This window comes from Prionailurus bengalensis, chromosome X, assembly GCF_016509475.1.
Source record: "Prionailurus bengalensis isolate Pbe53 chromosome X, Fcat_Pben_1.1_paternal_pri, whole genome shotgun sequence".
Taxonomy (NCBI): Eukaryota; Metazoa; Chordata; class Mammalia; order Carnivora; family Felidae; genus Prionailurus; species Prionailurus bengalensis.
Window position 1 is genome coordinate 128,029,899 of NC_057361.1, and position 19,059 is coordinate 128,048,957.

The 19,059-nt window shown below is 42.5% G+C and overlaps 1 protein-coding gene across 1 annotated transcript in view; it reads right to left on the reverse strand.

Annotated features, from left to right (window-relative positions):
* Positions 1 to 1,075: 1,075 nt before the first annotated feature.
* Positions 1,076 to 19,059, reverse strand: part of GAB3 (GRB2 associated binding protein 3) — a 41,539-nt gene continuing 23,555 nt past the window's right edge. Inside the window, exons 8-9 of the mRNA XM_043570047.1 lie at positions 5,273 to 5,386; positions 1,076 to 4,317 (exon numbers count right to left, since the gene is read on the reverse strand). Of these exons, the coding sequence (XP_043425982.1) occupies positions 4,201 to 4,317; positions 5,273 to 5,386 (231 nt within the window). The 3' untranslated portion in view covers positions 1,076 to 4,200. The remainder of the gene's footprint in view (positions 4,318 to 5,272; positions 5,387 to 19,059) is intronic.

A 19,059-nucleotide genomic window follows, 5' to 3' on the forward strand; every position in this document is an offset into this window, starting at 1 on the left:
GTATATGATGGCGAAGTGGGGTCAGGGTTGATTATTGCCCACGTGGGTCTCCATCCAATGACCTGGAACCCTTGATCGGAAAGGCCCTCATGATCCTGAGACTCCGTAGCATCCCTCGGTCATAAGCAAAGTGCCATGTATGTGGTGGGGGAGCCCCGCATCTCAGCTCTGCTCTCTCCCATTGGGCCCCCTGGCCCAGCCTGCACCCAAGCCACACTCCCTCAGTGGCAAAAAAGAAAAGATTATTTTACAAAACAAATGGTATAATCAAAGTAGGAAAATGATAACAACAAATGCAACTGAAGATCAAGAAAGATAAAGGAGGATTCGAAAGCTGGAAACTTGGGGAGGGGTCTGGTACAGGGGCCAGAGCATAAGGAGCCTAGAGTTAAAGCACCCCTTCGGTTTCTCGGCCCTTGCCTCCCAGGTCAGCCCTGTGGGCCACCCGTTCTCTGGGTCAGGGGCTCAGGCTGGAGAGGGTGTTGGGAAGAAGCATTCATGACGTCGGCCTCACACTTCTCAGGGGCAAGGAATTTCATGTGGCTTCTTCTCCCCTCTCTCCCCTTGGCCTGCTTCCCTGCAGCTGAGCCCCCACTGCTCTGGTGGTCCCCACCTTACTTCGTGGCTTAAAGATGCCTCAGAGCCAGTGCCCAGGCTGGCGGGGAGCCTCAGCCCCGGGGAAAGAGAGCGTGGGGGTGCGAGAGACCTCTGCTGGGGAGCAGCGTGCTAGGGGCTGTTGCTTTATAAAGTCAATGATGATGGAGATCATGTTATGCGTGTTATCAAGGATGGTCACAGATTTTGCCGCTAATGTTGGAAGCTGGTTTCTGATGAAAAGAGACGTCAAGATGTGCTTTGGCTGAGCAGGAGTTCTCATTACAACCACCTGTGCTCAAGTGTTTGTCACAAAATAACCCAGATGTAGGCGATTCCCTGTGAGCTAGGTCAAGTGTGTTGTAGTTGAAAATGGCAATGGAGGCTATCTTCACATACTTCACATACTTCGCAGCTTTCGAAATGTGTTCTGCATTTATATAGGATGTCATCATTTTCAATAAGTAAGAGAGAACTTGAGTGTGGTTCTTCCTTATAAGACTTTTATTAATGCCAGAAATGAAACAGTAAAAAAACATAATGAATGTTTTAAGATCAACACGACTATGGGTACAAGGAAGGTATTGACAGGGATGGAGACGGCCTTGGGAGGAGAAAGCCAGGCCTGAGGGGAGCCTTCTGTCTTGACTCAGATCTAAAGGCCACAGTTCAGCCTGTCCTTGCTCTAGGACATCGGCCTGCACAGGATGACTCTGTGCCTCTGAGGCCAAGCTGTGTCCTGGGCCTTGGGGCTCCTCCCCCACTTCTGCACTGCACAACCCCTGATCTGGAGGAATTTCCTAAAGAAATGAGATGGAAGAAAAACCAGGCAAAAAGGAACTGCAGAAAACAACGTGGGCTCAAATGTCCTGCTATCTCCTGGGAAGGTGTGCCCCGCACAGTGGACGCACATGCCATGTGTGCTTGACTCGGAATGGTACCTGCAATCATTTCTACTAAAAACAAAACAAAACAAAACAAAACAAAACAACGCTGAAACCTCAGACCCTGGTCAGAATCACAGCCCCATTACACACGGTTTATCCCAGCAGGAGAACAGGGTTTGGCCAGTAGCATTTTCATTCGTGGTGCTTTCTCAGGAGCACGTGCTGCTATCAGCTCAAAATTACCTGTACTTTGTGTCCCCGGGTCATGCGCTTTGGGGCAAGCATCCATTAGCAGTCTTACTGAAGCCGGACATAATCACACACATCCTGGAAAGGAGGGTGAGGTTGTCTTTTTTGTTAATGCCTCACTAATGGCTTCCAAACAAGTCACACCAGTCATGTGTGTTGCTTCGTGCAGTCAACACTTCCCTGGAAATACTTTGTAGAAAGAGGTTTTGTGTGTGTGGCCAATCGGATGACATTTCACTACGGACATAATTTCCACTGTATCTGTGATCTATTCCTAGTCTGGTGTGGTTCTCAACACTTGCGCATACAATTTTGCTGCACCAGCCTCCTTTGTCGGGATGTAAAGACAGGTGCCCCACACACAAGGAAGTTACCATCTGTGAGAACTGGCAGTCCAGCACCCTGGATTCTTGCCTGAGGCTCTGTGACTCTTTGCAAGTCACAGAGGGAAGAAGATGGCTCCTTACAGGCTCTGGCCTGTGTGTTGTGACACGGAGCTGGCCGCAGGGGGCCGGGGGGGGGGGGTGGGCTCGCATTTCTCCATCTGGGCTCACTGAGGATTCTTATGTCATTGAAAGCATTCCACCATTTCCCCCCACCTTACTCCAGGAAGAAAATGAGGTCACCAGATCCTGTTGCTTTGAACATCAGAATTACTTCTACGGTCTGAAAAGCCCAGACTGGCATTACTTACCTTTGGGGCATTTTGAGCCCTAAAACCCCACAGCAGAGCCTACAACTTCCCTGACGGAGCCTGACTGCCATAGACCGGCCTGCCCCTGAAGCCTTCCTTCCGTGAGACGCAATGCCAGTCAGAATGGCGGACCCGTATCTGCTTCATTCCCGCTTGTTCCCATCTGTCTTCTGGCTACAGGCTCTCGGAAGAATCGGGAAGGGCCATTAAACACAACCCCATGCCCGACTGAGACCTTCACCTGTCCCCCCTGAACCCCAGTGCCCCATAAAGGAGGGAGTGACACGATGTCCTCACTACACAGTGGTGCCCTTTGCTCTCAGGACTTAGCCATCACTAAAGAAGAAGGGAGAAATTCGCCAGGAAATTTGAGAATGGAATTCATTGTTTAAAGTTTTTTCTGTTGCGTTTGTTTGTTTTCTGGTCACAACTATCACTCAAAAGCTGAGGGCTAGCATAGGACAGCCAAAGACAATTTGTGCCTTCCCTGAGGTGGCAAACAATTCTTCTGCCGCCCCCAGGCGGTTTGCGGGAAACACCGTGCAAGGGACCACATGATCCAAGAATGGCTTTCACAGTGACGGTCAGGAGGTATTGCTCAGGGTAACCACTGATTATGTTAGGGCCTCCCATTGGAACACCACACAAAGAAAAGCCAGCTTGGCATGCATACTTGTCAAGTAGGAACGGCACCTGTTCAAAATCCTATGAAAGGGAGGGGGGATGATGACTCATCTCGTGTCTGCACGTGTTTTTCACGTCCCCAAGGTTGGCCAAACTCCTAGATCTCATCAAAATCCTCAGAGGCAGTGGAAGATGGTGGAATGGGCCTGTGGGAGACCTCACCCTGGGCCTTGGCTCTGCAAGTGATCTCAGGCACACTGCTCCCTCCTCTGGCTGTCATTTGCTTCCAGGTGGGAGCAACGTTCCCTGCCAAGCCTCGCTTCGGAGGTTTTTGAGAAGGCATGAGACAACGCATGTGAAAACGTGCTGAGAGGCTGGCAGCAATGGAACACCCAGCCGCAGGCAGCTGTTCGGCCATGACACCCTTAGCGCCACTAGTGTCCTCTGACACGCTCACCACAGAGCCCAGGACTCACTGCCCCTCTCACTTGACCTGTCTTTCGCTAGGGACAGAAATGATTCGTCTGTTGGGGCCTTTGCAGTAAGGAATGCAAACTCTGCCACCACCTCTGGGTTTGATCTCCTCAACCATGTGTGCAAGGCCTGGGACAAGATGGTCTCCAGGAGCCTCTCCGCCAGGATGATTTATGATCCAATGGAAACACAGAAGAAAGGTCGGAATTTGCAAGCATTAGAGTCAAATGATTCTGTTTGGTAGCAATACTGGCTCGAATCTGTACTCCAAATGCTCCATTGGAGAGATTCTTAAAAGCTCTGGGAAAAATATTGTCCCAAGTCTTGCTTTTCTTGTTCCTACCATGCCTGAATGGAGTTTTCTACATGACAGTCCATGGCTGCCTCTTATGGGTATGGAGCCGACTCTAAGCATCTGGGAGGCTCTGGGCTCATGTGGTAGGAGAGGGACACGGCCAAGACGGGTGGGGTGGGGGTGGGGCCAGGAGACCACTTCTTCCTTCTCCCCATTCGGTGTAGATGAATAGATCCTCTCTCCCAAAGGTTCTGGCCGAGTCCGCGGAAGTGACATACTCTCTCTGATTCCTGGCCTGCATGGACCATCACTGCAACCCTGGCAAAAGACACCCAGAGCAAGCCGCGGGCTTCCTTGCCCCACACATGGCCCAAGCACGTATCTCACGCTTTCGATTGCCTCTCATCCGTCCACTCCTGCTTCGTGCTCTGGAGGGCTTGTGTCTTCTGTTCATCCACTTGGACATAGTCCACTCTTTGCTCTTCTGAAAGGAAGAGTTTCTGAAGGGGAAGAACCAAACAGATTTTTATTACATCAAATTCAAAAAATTCAGGACAATGCCAGCCCTTTGGTGGTAGATTGCGGTTAAATATCAGCTGCTCCTTCCTCCCAAGTCATTCCCTGCAGAATCTTTACACTTTGGGTACATGCTCGAATATCGCTCTTCCTGCACTCCCTCCTACTTCACCCCAGCTATCAGACTCGCTTTGACCAGCGTCCTACGAGTGGAAGTGACGCGTGCCAATCCCGAAGGGACAAGAGGCAGCCTGTGATTCTGCCAGGAGGCCAGTGAGCGTCAGTCAGAGGCTCTTTCTCCCAGCGGGGCCCCGGATGGAGGATGTCCCACGAGCACCAGCAGGAAAGGCCACTAAGACCTGGGGCTTGACTGTCTTGATCGCACGGCCTACCAAAACCGACCGAGGCACCCCCTTCTGACCAGTTTTTCTGGAATAGGAGTTCAGGTTTGGGGAATGAAATTCAAGGTAAAGGAGAAGCGGGAGTTCATTCGGCAAAAGGGAAAGGAAGTCTTCCAAACTTTTTTTCCCTGCACACACACACAAAGTGGAATCACACTGGCTACGTGGTTCGGCAAGTTGCTTGTCTCCTCAAACAACATACGTTGTTAGGCACGGTTTAGATCACGACCGTCCTTTGCTCAAAAATATTTAGCTGTTTAGTATTTCCGATCCCCATTTTACAGACGAGAATACTATCCAGAGGAGTGCAAACTGCCTATGCTGAGGGGCTCTGATTCCAACTGTCAGCTCTTGTCACCCCTCCCCAGAGTCTAACCAAACCGTGCTATTAACTCCCACCCTAAGCAGACCCCTCCTATGCCCACACACATCTGTACATTTAAGACTTTCCAAAGAGCACATGCATGGCTGAATCATCAGAAAAATCTAAACAGAAAAGGAATCCCCTGGGAATCCTCAGACACCAAGTCCTTCCTACCTGCTGTATAGGGGCTGGTGACGCAGAATTGAAGTCCAGCGCTAAATAGTCCAGGCTGAATTTCTTTGTCCAGGTCAGAGCACCACTGCTTAGGGACTTGGCCGTCCTGCGATTCTGGAAAGCAACATCATGGGACTCAGGTTAAGGGTATCCAGCCGGGCTGCCCAAGGAAAGCGGGGCGAGTCCTGTCCCCACTTGAGCACTTGCCATCAGACCACAAGGTGGTCTAAGGACACCTGCATGGAGCCGCCTGCCTGTCTGAGTGAGAGCTACCATTTGAAATACAACACGGCCAATTCAGCCTTCACATGAAGCTACACCTTTGCTCACCATGGAGGGGTTGCCCAAAATCTCCCCCAAGAAGAGTCTGTCTTAAGGATCTGACAAGCCTACAATACCTTAGAGACTAAATCCAGAAAAGATCAAGCACACTTATTCAAGTCTAGTCAAGGCATCTCAGATGCATCTGAAGACACTTTATACAGATGCAAACGGTGTGACGTGTGCGACACACACCCATGGACTCCCGGGCATCAGAAGCACCCGCTCCCCTTCTCGAACCAACTTCGCTCCCCACGAGCTATCAGGCACGAGACTGAATTTTTACCATCTCTTCCTCTTTAAATATGGTTTCATGAGTGTGTCAGTATCCTTCAATCTCACACTGTACTTTTGCCTGTTTTGAACCTTTGTCAGTAGAAACATATCGCAGGTATGTTTGGTGACTTCAGGGTCTGCTCCAGACTACATACTTCACATCCAGGCATGCTCACCCGCCAGCTTTCCTTCCTTCCTTCTCATTGGATAGATCATTCCATCATTGCATGACTCATTTAACCACCCCGCCTCCAACATACATTGGAGTTGCTTCCAGTTTGGGGGCTCTTACAAGCAATGCTGCCACGAGCACTTGTGTAACTGTGGAAGAGTTTCTAGAATGTGTCCCTGGGAATAGAATTGCTGGCTTGTAGGATGTGGGCATCTTCAACTTCACTATTGCCAAACTATTTTCCAAACAGGCTATTTTGTTATACCAACTCACATACCTACTACTACTCCATCCTGGCCAATACTTGGTAATATCAGAGTCCTTTAAAAAAAAGATTTGATTTCCAAGTAACCTTTACACCCAATGTGGGGCCTGAATTCACATCCCTGAGATCATGAGTTGCATGCCCCTTACCGAGTCAGCCGGGTGCCCCAATATCAGACATTTTGTATTCCTGACCTGACCTGATCTGGGGAAAATGGTATCTTACCATGGTTTGATTTCCAATGCCCTTGATAATTAATGAATTGGCCACCTTTTCTTTTCTTAAGACTTTGTAAGATTATTTTGAGAGATAGAGAGAGAGAGATTAAGGGAGAGGCAGAAAGAGAGAGGGAGAGAGAGGATCTCAAGCAGGCTCCATCCAAGCTGTCAGCATAGGGTCCAACATGGGGCTCCAACCCATTAACCGTGAGATCATGACCTGAGCTGAAATCAAGAGTCAGATGCTAAACCGACTGAGCCCTCCAGGTGCCCTGGACACTTTTTCATGTGTTTAAGTGTCATCTATTTTCTTCTCTTCCATGAATTGTCTGTTCAGGTTTGTTTTGGTTTTGCTAATGTTTTCATTGATGTGCCTGCATTTTTCTAATTTTTCTCAATGCTTCCTCCTAGATCCTGGAGAGTAATCATTTGTAGGTCATGTGCATTACAAATAGCCTATCAGTCTATAGTTGTTCTTTCTTTCTTCTTATGGAATTTTTTTAAGGACGGGTAGTTCCTACTTTTTTTTTTAACATTTTTTAATTTATTTTTGAGAGACAGAGACAGAGCGCGAGTTGGGGAGGGGCAGAGAGAGAGGGAGACACAGAATCCAAAGCAGGCCCCAGGCTCCGAGCTGTCAGCACAGAGCCCAACGAGGAGCTCAAACCCTCAGACTGCGAGATCATGACCTGAGCGGAAGTCGGACACTTAACCGACTGAGCCACCCAGGTGCCCCGAGTAGTTTCCACTTTTAATGTAACACATCACTCTTTTCCCAAGTGGCTTCTTTTGTATTTTAAGGAACCCTTCCTGTGCTGAGGTCACAATGTGTTTCCCCATATTTTCTCCTAGAACTATAAAGTTTTGCCCTTCACACTTAAGAATCCAGCTCGAGGTGATTCTAACATGTGGTGGTGAAACAGGGGTACAACCCACTCCTTTTCTGTAGCTTTTACCCAGTTGGAGAGCTGTCCTTTCTCCCACCACAACTTCTGTTCACAGATCAAGTTCCTGCATGTGAATTGAGGTTGGGTTCTACCAAACACCTGTTCTGCATCTAATGAGTTAATCACAGCAGTTTCTCCTTTCATATGTTAATGTTCCTGATTGACCTAATAGATTCTTTTGATTTACAGTTGTAATAGCTCATCTCTCAGAAAATATTAAGGAGGGCACTTGTGATGAACACTGGGTGGTGTATGGAAGTGTCGAATCCCTATATTGCACACCCAATACTAATAGAACACTCTATGTTAACTGAGTGGAATTAAAATTTAAAACTTTAAAAAAGAAGGCAATAATAGATTTTTAAAAAACATTTCCCCTTCTGGCATAGTTTGCTTCCTCCAATCCATTTTAGTCTCTGGCCTTCATGCTAGAGCCTTCCTGAAATGTCTGATGGAATCACTAACGGTCTGCTCATATTTAGGAGCGAAAGACCCAGAAGTTGACTGGAAGCTTTAAGTACATGGGTGGTGCTTGTCAACTGGGTTTCACTGCAGTGGGATCCTATTGGATGGTTTTCTTGGCGAACCCCTTATGTCAGGACCTAGGTTTTGCCTCAAACAGCCCAGAGAACTGTCTCCCAATTTCTAGGACTTAACTATGAGGGTCTGGTTGTCAATACTGTGGAACAGAGGGGCTGGGGAACAGGTTTAGGAATGATGGTCATATCCACTATGCATATTTAGCTAATCACCTTGTTTTTAGTACAGTGGTCTTGGTCAAATGCGTCTAATGTCCCCGCAGTGCAGAGAAACCTTGTTTTACTCTGTCTAGAGACTACACGTCACCCTTCCTATAGAGATGGGAAGTCCCAGTGGTCCACCTCCATGCAGTGAGGGAGGGGCATCTTGAGATTTACCTGCTGCTTAGGTGGACTTTGGACCACTACCCCTTCTTTTCCTTTCCCTTCAGCCTGACTTCCTGAAGTAGGTGCCACGGGCAACTCCTGAACCCTTTGGTATTCTGTGCCTTCCTTCTCCCAAATTAAAAAAAGAAAGGAAGAAATGTAGTTCCATTTCAAATGGATTCAATCATTTTGACCACGCATCCTGCAAAGAAGGGTATTTCATTTTTCGTAGAATTTGAGGAGTTGTTTCTAAAATTTTCATGGGAATAGAAAGGGCCAAAAATAGCCAAAGAAAACTTAAGGAAGGTAAACAAAGCAGGAGGACTTATTTTCCTAGATATGGAGACTTATGAAGCTATAGTAACTAGCATAGTGTGGTAATTTCCAAAGATAGACATGTAGACCAACGGAACAGAAGTGAGAGTCCATGAAAAGACCCACACACATATGGATACTTGATCTATGGCAAAGACAGCGCTGCAGAATAGTGGTAAATTATAGTAATTTTAAATATAATGGTGCCAGATCAATTAGAGAAACATACCAGGGGAAAATGAAACTTGACTCCTACCTCAAATCATATACGAAAGTTAATTCCAAGTTCATTGCAGACCGAACTGCGAAAGGTAAAACATATAAACCATCTGGCAAATAACTAAAATTCATCCAAGATTATGTAGATCATATTAATGGTCCTACAACTATTAAAGAAATTGAAGCCACCCAGATGGTTTCACTAATGAATTTATCAAAAAACTCAAAGAATCAATAGCACTAATTCTACACAATCTGTTCCAGAAAACAGCATTACCTTGATAACAAAACAAGACAAAGACACTATGAAAAACCTGCGAATCAATATCTATCATAAACATAGATACAAAATCCTCAACAAAACGTTAGCAAATCAAATCCAGCAACACATAAAAATAATAATACACCATGAGCAAATAGGATTTATTCTGTGAATACAGACTGATTCAATATTCGAAAATAGATCAGTGTAGTCCACAATATTTACAATCTAAAGAAGAAAACTAAATGATCACATCAATGAATGTAGAAAAGCATTTGAGAATATCAGCATCCATTCATGATAAAAAAAAAACAACTCTTAGAAAACTTAGAAAGTAGCTTCCTTAACCTAATAAAGACCATCGATAAAATACCCGCAGCTAAAATCAAACTCAATAGTGAGAGACTGAATGATTTCCTCCTGAAATGGAGACAAGGAGATTCATCTCACCACTCGTATTCCACATTGTACTTGACATCGTAGGCTAGTGATAAAGCAAGTAAAACAATGAAAGAGCCTACAGATTGGAAAGGAAGGAATAAAGCACTGTATTTACAGATGAGATGATCATGTAAACAGAAAACCCCAGGGAATCTAAAGAAAGTTAAAACCTCCTATTTTTGATAAGTGAATTTAACAAGGTCACAGGACACAGGCCAACACATCAAAAACAACATTTGTGTATACCACCAGTGAACAATTGGAAGCTGAAATTACAAAAATGCCATTTGCAATAGCTCCAAGAAGTGAGATACTTAGGTAGAAATCTGATAAAACATGGTAAGATCTACATGTGAAAATTATAAAGTTTTGAGGAAAGAAAATTTAAAAATCTGAATAAATGGGCAGATATGCCATATTCATGAATTAGAAGACTGAGTATAATATAGGTGTCAATTCTGCTCAAATTTATTCATAGATTTAACACAATTCTAATCAAAATCACATAAGGATATTTTGTTAGGTAAAGAAAAGCTTATTCTAATATTTATATGGAAAGGCAAAGGGAGCAGAATAACACAAAACATTTTAAGGCTTTTTATTATTTTTTTCTTATTTTGAGAGAGAGAGAGTGTGTGTGTGCACGAGTGCAAGCAGGGGAGAGGGGCAGAGGGAGAGAGAGAGAATATTAAGTAGGCTCCATGCTCAGTGCAGAGCCCACCTCGGGGCTCAATCCCACAATCCTGGGATCAAGACCTGAGCTGAAATCAACAGTCTCACGCTCAACTGACTGAGTCACCCAGGCGCCCCACAAAAAAGATTTTTAAGCAAGAATGAGATTGGAGAAAATATGCTTCCCATTTTAAGAGTTACTGTAAGTCTTCTGTAATCAAGTCTGTGGTATAGACAAAATGATAGGCACGTAAATCAATGGAATAGAATATAAAGACTACAAAAATATGCCTGACCGAAGTTTTAAAAAAGTGCAAAGGCAATTCAATGAAGAAAAGATCATCCTGTCAACAAATGGTAGTGGAACATTTGGATATCTGTATGTAAAAAATCATCGTCAACACCATCTCATACCTCATACCTCAACATGGATCATAGACCATAATATAAAACCTAAAAACATAATACTTTTAGAAGAAAACATGAAAATCCTAATTACCTGGTAGGTTAGGCAATTATATTGTTCTTAGACATGATAACAATCCTTGAATGAAAAAAGTCAATAAATTAGGCTTAATCAACAGCCAGTAATGCCTCTCACACTGACCATAGCAACATTTTTCTAGACATGTCTCCTGAGGCAAGGTAAATAAAAGAAAAAATAAACTATTGGGACTACATCCAAATAAAAAGCTTCTGCACAGCAAAGGAAACAAAACTAAAAGGCAACCTATGGAATAGGAGAAGGTATTTGCAAATGGAATATCCAATAAAGGGTTAGTATCCAAAATATATAAAGAACATATACAACTCAACACCCAAAAAACAAATAACCCAATTTAAAAATGGGCAGAAGACATAACAGACATTTCTCTAAAGAAGACATCCAGATGGCTGACACACGAAAAGATGCTCAACATCACTCATCATCAGGGAAATGCAAATCAAAGCTGCAATGAGATATCACCTCACACCTGTTAGAATGGCTAAAATCAACAACACAAGAAACAACAAGTGTTGGCGAGGATGTGGAGAAAAAGGAACCCTCGTGCACTGTTGGTGGGAATGAAAACTGGTGCAACCACTCTGGAAAACAGTATGGAGGTTCCCGAAAAAGTGAAAAATAGAACTACCATATGATCCTGTAATTCCACTACTGGGCATTTACCCAAAGAATACAGAAACACTAGTTCAAAAAGATATATGCACTCCTATCTTTATTGCAACATTATTTACAATAGCAAAGATATGGACGCAACCCAAGTGTCCATTGATAGGTGAACGGATAAAGAAAATGTGGTATACACATACAGTGGAATATTACTCAACCATCAAAATGAATGAAATCTTGCCATTTGTAATAACTTGGATGGAGCTAGAGAGTATTATGCTAAGCGAAGTCAGTCAGTCACAAGACAAATAGCATATTATTTCCCTCATATGTGGAATTTAAGAAACATAACAAATGAACAAAGGAAAAAAAGAAAGAGGCAAACCAAGAAACAAACTCCTAACTATAGAGAAGAATCTGATGGGAGGAGGAGCCAAGATGGTGGAACAGCATGGAAGTTTTTTGTGTGTCTCGCGTCCATGAAATACAGCCAGACCAACACTAAACCATCCTGCACACCTAGAAAACTGATCTGATTATTAACACAACAATCTGCACAACCTGAACCACAGAATTCAGCAGGTATATGGCACAGAGAGGTGAACTTGGGGAGAAGTGGTGGTGGGCAAGGAGGTGCTTTTGTGGGCGGAGAGAGGATGGAGACGGGGGGGGGGGGGAGAATACGGGAAAAGCACCCCTCCTCAAAAGCAGCTGGAGAGAAAGCGGAAACTTGGAAATAACTGCAGGGACTAAACTAAAAAGGGAGAAAGGAGAGGGTTTAATTTCCATTAAGACTGCAAACAAGGGGAGCACAAAGGCTGCAACTCCGCAGCTCAATACCTGGCGGTGCTCTGGTGGGAAGGGCGCATCCCCAGGAACAGAGTGGGGTCCGGGAGGTTCTCGGGCCACACGGGGAAGAGCAGTTCCGCTGTTGGAAGGACATTTGGTGGAGACTGTTTTAGCCACCTGGTCCCAGCAGACCCCAGAAAACGGCCACATTCGCTGGTGCTGGGGCAAGGTCGTTAAGGGTGAAGCCTGGTGCCAGATGTGTTGTGATTGTCCATAATCCCTGAAACGCTGCTGCTACACTATCTCGCGAACTTTCTCTGGGGCGGGCTGACACCTGGCCCCAGTCTCAGGGCACTGGCAGCAGCAGGGTCCAGCGGGCGTTCCAGGGTGCAGACGACATTCGGCCACTGCTCATTCGGCCATTGCTCGGTGGGACCCTCCAGCAGAGGGGCCGAACGGGTCAAAGCCGCAGTCCTTTGGAAGTAAGGGGCCGGGGAAAACAGCCGCATCTGAGACAAAACTCGGGAGAGAGGTACTGCCTGGGGCTTGGTCACGGAGAGTGAAAAAGCAGGGAGTGGACGAAAGCTGAAGACAGGACCGGTGCACGATTGCTGATCCGGGAGAACAGAGCTCCGACACTAGAGACCGGGTAGCTGGGTGAAGCCATTTTCACTGCTCCCACGCATGCGCTTAAGCACCTACCAGCACCGCAACACTCCACGCCAGTAGGCTAGCAGCACCATCTAGCGGATAGGGGAGCCATTACACTGAGCCCCACCCAACGGGGCCAACCTGGCTCTTCAAGAACACAAGTCTCACCGCCTACTTAGTTTATGGACTATAAAGTGCTACACAGTCTGACTTCTAGGGCAAAACAAAGTAATTTCAGTCCTATTTCAATCTGTTAGCAGGTCGATCTATTCAGTTTTCTTTCTTCCTTTTTCTTCACTTTTCTTTTTTTTTTGAATACAGAAAGAAAAAAATTCATTTTTATTTACAATTTTTATTAAAAATATTTTTCTTCATTTTTTACTATATTTTTTACTTATATTTAATTTTTTTCAAATTCTATTTTACTTCCATCATTTTATTTTAGTCTATCTCATTGTATTCATTTTTTCAAATTTTCAATTTTCTTTTTTCTTTTTTTTTCGTTTCTTTTCTTGAATGCAGAAAGAGAAAAACTTCATTTTTACTTTCAATTTACATTAAAAATATTTTTCTTTATTTTTTTACTATATTTTTTGCTTTTCTGTAAACTTTTTCAAATTCTATTTTACTTCTATCATTTATTTTAGTCTACTACAGTGTATTCAGTTTTTCAAATTTTCAAACGATTTCCTTTTTTTTCTTTTTCGTTTCTTTTCTTTTTCTTGAATACAGAAAGAGAAAAAATTCATTTTTACTTTTGATTTTTATTAAAAATATTTTTTTTCTAGTATATTCTTTACTTTTGTGTAAATTTTTTCAAATTCTATTTTACTCCCATCATCTCATTTTAGTCTACTTCAGTGTATTCATTTTTTCAAATTCTCAAACGATTTCCTTCCCCACCCATTTTTTTCTCTAATCTGTCAAACCACTTTCAACCTCCAGACCAAAACACACCTAGGATCTAGCATCATTTATTCGATTTTTTGTGTGTGTTTAATTTTTTAATTTTAATATTTTTTAAATTTTTCTACCTCATTAATTCCTTTTCTCCCTTCAAAATGACAAAACGAAGGAATTCACCCCAAAAGAAAGAGCATGAAGAAACAACAGCCAGGGATTTAACCAACACAGATACAAGCAAGATGTCTGAACCAGAATTTAGAATCAGGATGATAAGAATACTAGCTGGAGTCGAAAATAGATTAGAATCCCTTCCTGCAGAGATAAAAGAAGTAAAAAATAGAATGAAATTAAAAATGCTATAACTGAGCTGCAATCATGGATGGATGCAGTGGCGGCAAGGAGGGATGAGGCAGAACAGAGAATCAGCGATATAGAGGACAAACTTATAGAGAATAAGGAGGCAGAAAAGAAGAGGGAGATTAAATCCAAAGAGCAGGATACAAGAATTAGTGAAATCAGTGACTCATTAAAAAGGAACAACATCAGAATCATAGGGGTCCCAGAAGACGAAGAGAACGAAATAGGGGTAGAAGGGTTACGTGAGAAAATCATAGCAGAAAACTTTCCTAACCTGGGGAAAGACACAGACATCAAAATCCAGGAAGCACAGAGGACCCCCATTAGATTTAACAAAAACTGACCATTAACAAGGCATATCATAGTCAAATTCACCAAATTCTCAGGCAAGGAGAGAATCATGAAAGCAGCAAAGGAAAAAAAGTCCCTAACCTACAAGGGAAGACAGATCAGGTTTGCAGCAGACCTATCCACAGAAACTTGGCAGGCCAGAAAGGAGTGGTAGGATATACCCAATGTGCTGAATCAGAAAAATATGCGGCCAAGAATTCTTTATCCAGCAAGGCTGTCATTCAAAATAGAAGGAGACAGAATAAATAAGTTTCCCAAACAAAAATTAAAGGAGTTTGTGACCACTAAACCAGCCCTGCAAGAAATTTTAAGGGGGACTCTCTGAGGGGAAAAAAAGATTAAATAAATAATAAATAAATAAATATATATATATATATATATATATATATATATATACACACACACACACACACACACATATATATACATATATATATACATATGTATACATATACATATATATGTATATACATATAAAACCAAAAGCAACAATGATTAGAAAGGACCAGAGAATACCACCAGAAACTCCAACACTACAAGCATCATAATGGCAATAAATTCATATCTTTCAGTACTCACTCTAAGAGTCAATGGACTCAATTCTCCAATCAAAAGACATACGGTAACAGAATGGATAAGAAAACAAGATCCATCTATATGCTGTTTACAAGAGACCCATTTTAGACCTAAAGACACTTTCAGATTGAAAGTAAGGGGATAGAGAACCATCTATCATGCTAATGGTCGACAAAAGAAAGCCAGAGTAGCCATACTTATATCAGACAATCTAGACTTTAAAATAAAGACTATTATCAAGAGATGCAGAAGGGCATTATATCTTAATCAAGGGGCCTATAGACCAAGAAGACCTAACAATTGTAAACATTTATGTGTCAAATGTGGGAACACCCAAAAATATAAATCAATTAATCATAAACATAAAGAAACTCATTGATAGTAATACCGTAATAGTAGGAGACTTCAACATCCACTCACAGCAATGGACAGATCATCTAATCAAAAAATCAACAAGGAAACAATGGCTTTGAATGACACACTGGACCAGATGGACTTAACAGATATATTCAGAATATTTCATCCTAAAGCAGCAGAATATACATGGAATGCTCTCCAGAATAGACCATATACTGGGACACAAATCAGCCCTAAGTAAGTACAAAAAGATTGAGATCATACCATGCATATTTTCAGACCACAACGCTATGAAACTCAAAACCAACCACAAGAAAAAATTTGGAAAGGTAACAAATACTTGGAGACTGAAGAACATCCTACTAAAGAATGAATGGGCTAACCAAGAAGTTAAAGAGGTAATTAAAAAGTATATGGAAGTCAATGAAAATGATAACACCACAACCCAAAGCCTCTGGGACGCAGCAAAAGCAGTCATAAGAGGGAAGTATACAGCAATCCAGGCCTTCCTAAAGAAGGAAGCAAGGTCTCAGATACACAACCTAACCTTACGCCTTAAGGAGCTGGAAAAAGAACAGCAAATAAAACCCAAAACCAGAAGAAGACAGGAAATAATAAAGATTAGAGCAGAAATTAATGCTATCGAAACCAAAAAAACAGTAGAACAGATCAATGAAACCAGAAGCTGGTTCTTTGAAAGAATTAACAAAATTGATAAACCACTGGCCAGTTTGATCAAGAAGAAAAAGGAAAGGACCAAAATAAATAAAATCAAGAATGAGAGAGATCACAACCAACATAGCAGAAATAAAAACAATAAGAGAATATTATGTGCAATTATATGCCAATAAAATGGGCAATCTGGAAGAAATGGACAAATTCCTAGAAACATGTACACTACCAAAACTGAAACAGGAAGAAATAGAAAATTTGAACAGACCCATAACCAGTAAGGAAATCGAATGAGTAATCAACAATGTGCCAAAAACCAAGAGTCCAGGGCCAGATGGCTTTCCAGGGGAATTCTACCAAACATTTAAGGAAGAGTTAATACCACTTCATACCCAGCAGGATGCCCAAAATTGGAAACAAACAAACATGGAAAATAACAAGTACTGGTGAGGACGTAGAGAAATCAGAACCTTTTGCATTGCTGGTGGAAATAACCAATGGTTTGGTTGCTGTGGAAAACAGTTTGGTGGTTCCTCAAAGAGTTAAAGGTAAGTTACCATAGGATGCAACAATTCCCCCTCTAGGTATATATCCAAAAGAATTGAAAGCAAAGACTCAGATACTTGTACCCTAATGTTCACAGCAGCAGTAATAGCCCAAAGGTAGAAACAACCCAAATGTCCATCAGCAGATGAATGGATAAACACACTGTGGTCTCTCTATACAATGGAGTATTCGCCCTAAAAAAGGAATGAGGGGCACCTGGGTGGTTCAGTCGGTTAAGTGTCCGACTCTTGATTTCTTGATTTCAACTGAAGTCACAATCTCATGGTTTGTGAGTTCGAGCCCCATGTTGGGCTCTGCGCTGACAGCACAGAGCCTGCTTGGGATTCTCTATCCATCTCTCTCTCTGCCCCTCCTCTGCTTGCTCGTTCTCCCTCAAACTAAATAAACAAACTTAAAACAATTTTTAGGGGCGCCTGGGTGGCTCAGTTGGTTAGGCGCCCGACTTCGGCTCAGGTCATGATCTCACGGTGCGTGGGTTCGAGCCCCACGTCAGGCTCTGTGCTGACAGCTCAGAGCCTGGATCCTGCTTTGAAGTCTGTGTCTCCCTCTCCCTTTGCCCTTCCCTACTCATGCTCGGTCTCTGTGTCTCTCAAAAATAAACATTGAAAAAAAATTTTTTAAAACAATTTTTAAAAAAGGAATGAAATTCTGATACATGCTACAATAGGGATGAAACCTGAAGACACAGATAAATGAAAGGCAGACACAAAAGAACAACCATCGTATGATTGCACTTCTATGAGGCACCTAGAAGAGGCAAATCCACAAAGACAGAAAGTAGAACAGAGGTTACCAGGGGCTTTGTAGACAGGGATTAGGGAGTTAATGTTTAATGCGTACAGAGATTCTGTGTGGGATGATGCAGAAGTTCTGGAAACATTGTTTAATGGGTACAGAGATTCTGTTTGGGATGATGAAAAAGTTCTGGAAACAGTGGTGATGGTTGCACAACATTGTGAACATAGCTTAACGCTGCTGAATTCTACATCTAAAAGTGGTTAAAATGGTAAATTTTATGTGAATGTATATTTTAGCATAGTAAAAAAAATCAAAAAACAAAATTTGTAAAAGAATTTTTGTGTAGCGTCTGGCTGGCTCAGTGGGTAGAGCGTGCAATGCTTGATCTCGGGGTCGTGAATTCAAGCCCCATGTTGGGCATGGAGGTTACTTTAAAAAAAAGAATGTTTACAACAGTTCTATTCATAAATGTCAAAAACCTTGAAAGTATCCAATGTCCTTCAATGGGTAAGTAGATAAAGTGGGGCACATCCATATGCTTGAGTACTACGGAGCAATAAAACAGAAAGAACTCCTGACACACGTTATGATTTGGGTGAATCTCAAAGACATTATGCTGAGTGAAGGAAACCAGTCTCAAAAGATGGCGTACTATATGATTCAGCTTCTGTGGCATCCTTCGAGCGACAAAACTAGAGCGATGAAGAACACATCAGTCGTTGCCAGAGATTAGGGTTGTGGGAGGGTGTGACTATACAGAGGGAGCATGACAGAGTATCTTGAGGTTGTCCTGTGTCCTGATTGTGGCAGTGGTTACATATATGTTGAATATATATGTTAATATCCATATATATAAAAATTATAGAAATTGTGTTAAAATTCATATTTTATGACTTTATATATAACATGTTTGTTATCTATTCATATTTTATTAATTTATATGACATATAACATATATTAAAATTCATAAAACTGAACACTGAGAGAAAGTCAATGCCACTGTAAGATAATCTAAAACTAAAAGTCTTATAAGTCCATAATGAAACATTTGATGTGAGATTTAGGAGTCTATAATTCTACTATAAAAAGCCTTACAGGGGGGTCTGGGTGGCTCAATTGGTTAAGCATGCAACTCTTGATCTCAGCTCAGCTCCTGATCTCACGGTTCATGGGTTCAAGCCCCACGTTGGCCTCTGCGCTGATGGCGCAGAGCCTGCTTGGGATTCTCTCTCTCCCTTGCTCTCTGCCCCTCCCTTGCTTGTGCTCTCTCTCTCAAAAAAAGAAAAAAAAAGCCTTACAAAACTATTGAAATTAAAGAATTTGAAAAACCTGTAAAAAAGAGATCACCTAAGTTGACATTAGGTTAATTCTTCTAAGTTTTCTATAATTTCACAAACATTTAAAGAGACCAACAAAGGATGCACAATGTTAATAAAACAAACTTTGTATTTCAGCCCCTGATGTAAATTTTTACATTCAGATCAGAACTTGTTCTCAAAGAGAAAAAAATTAACACATACGATTATGTGCAAAATCAAAATCAAACCCTAGGAGTCCTGTAGAACTGTTATGTGGAAGAAGTGAAATAATGCAAATCAAAGTCCTCTGAAATTATGGTCTTACCGCAGTTGAAGAAGCACGATGGAATGGAGTGGGAAGGGTCTTAAACATACCGATGTGGTGCCTCCCCACAGCCACC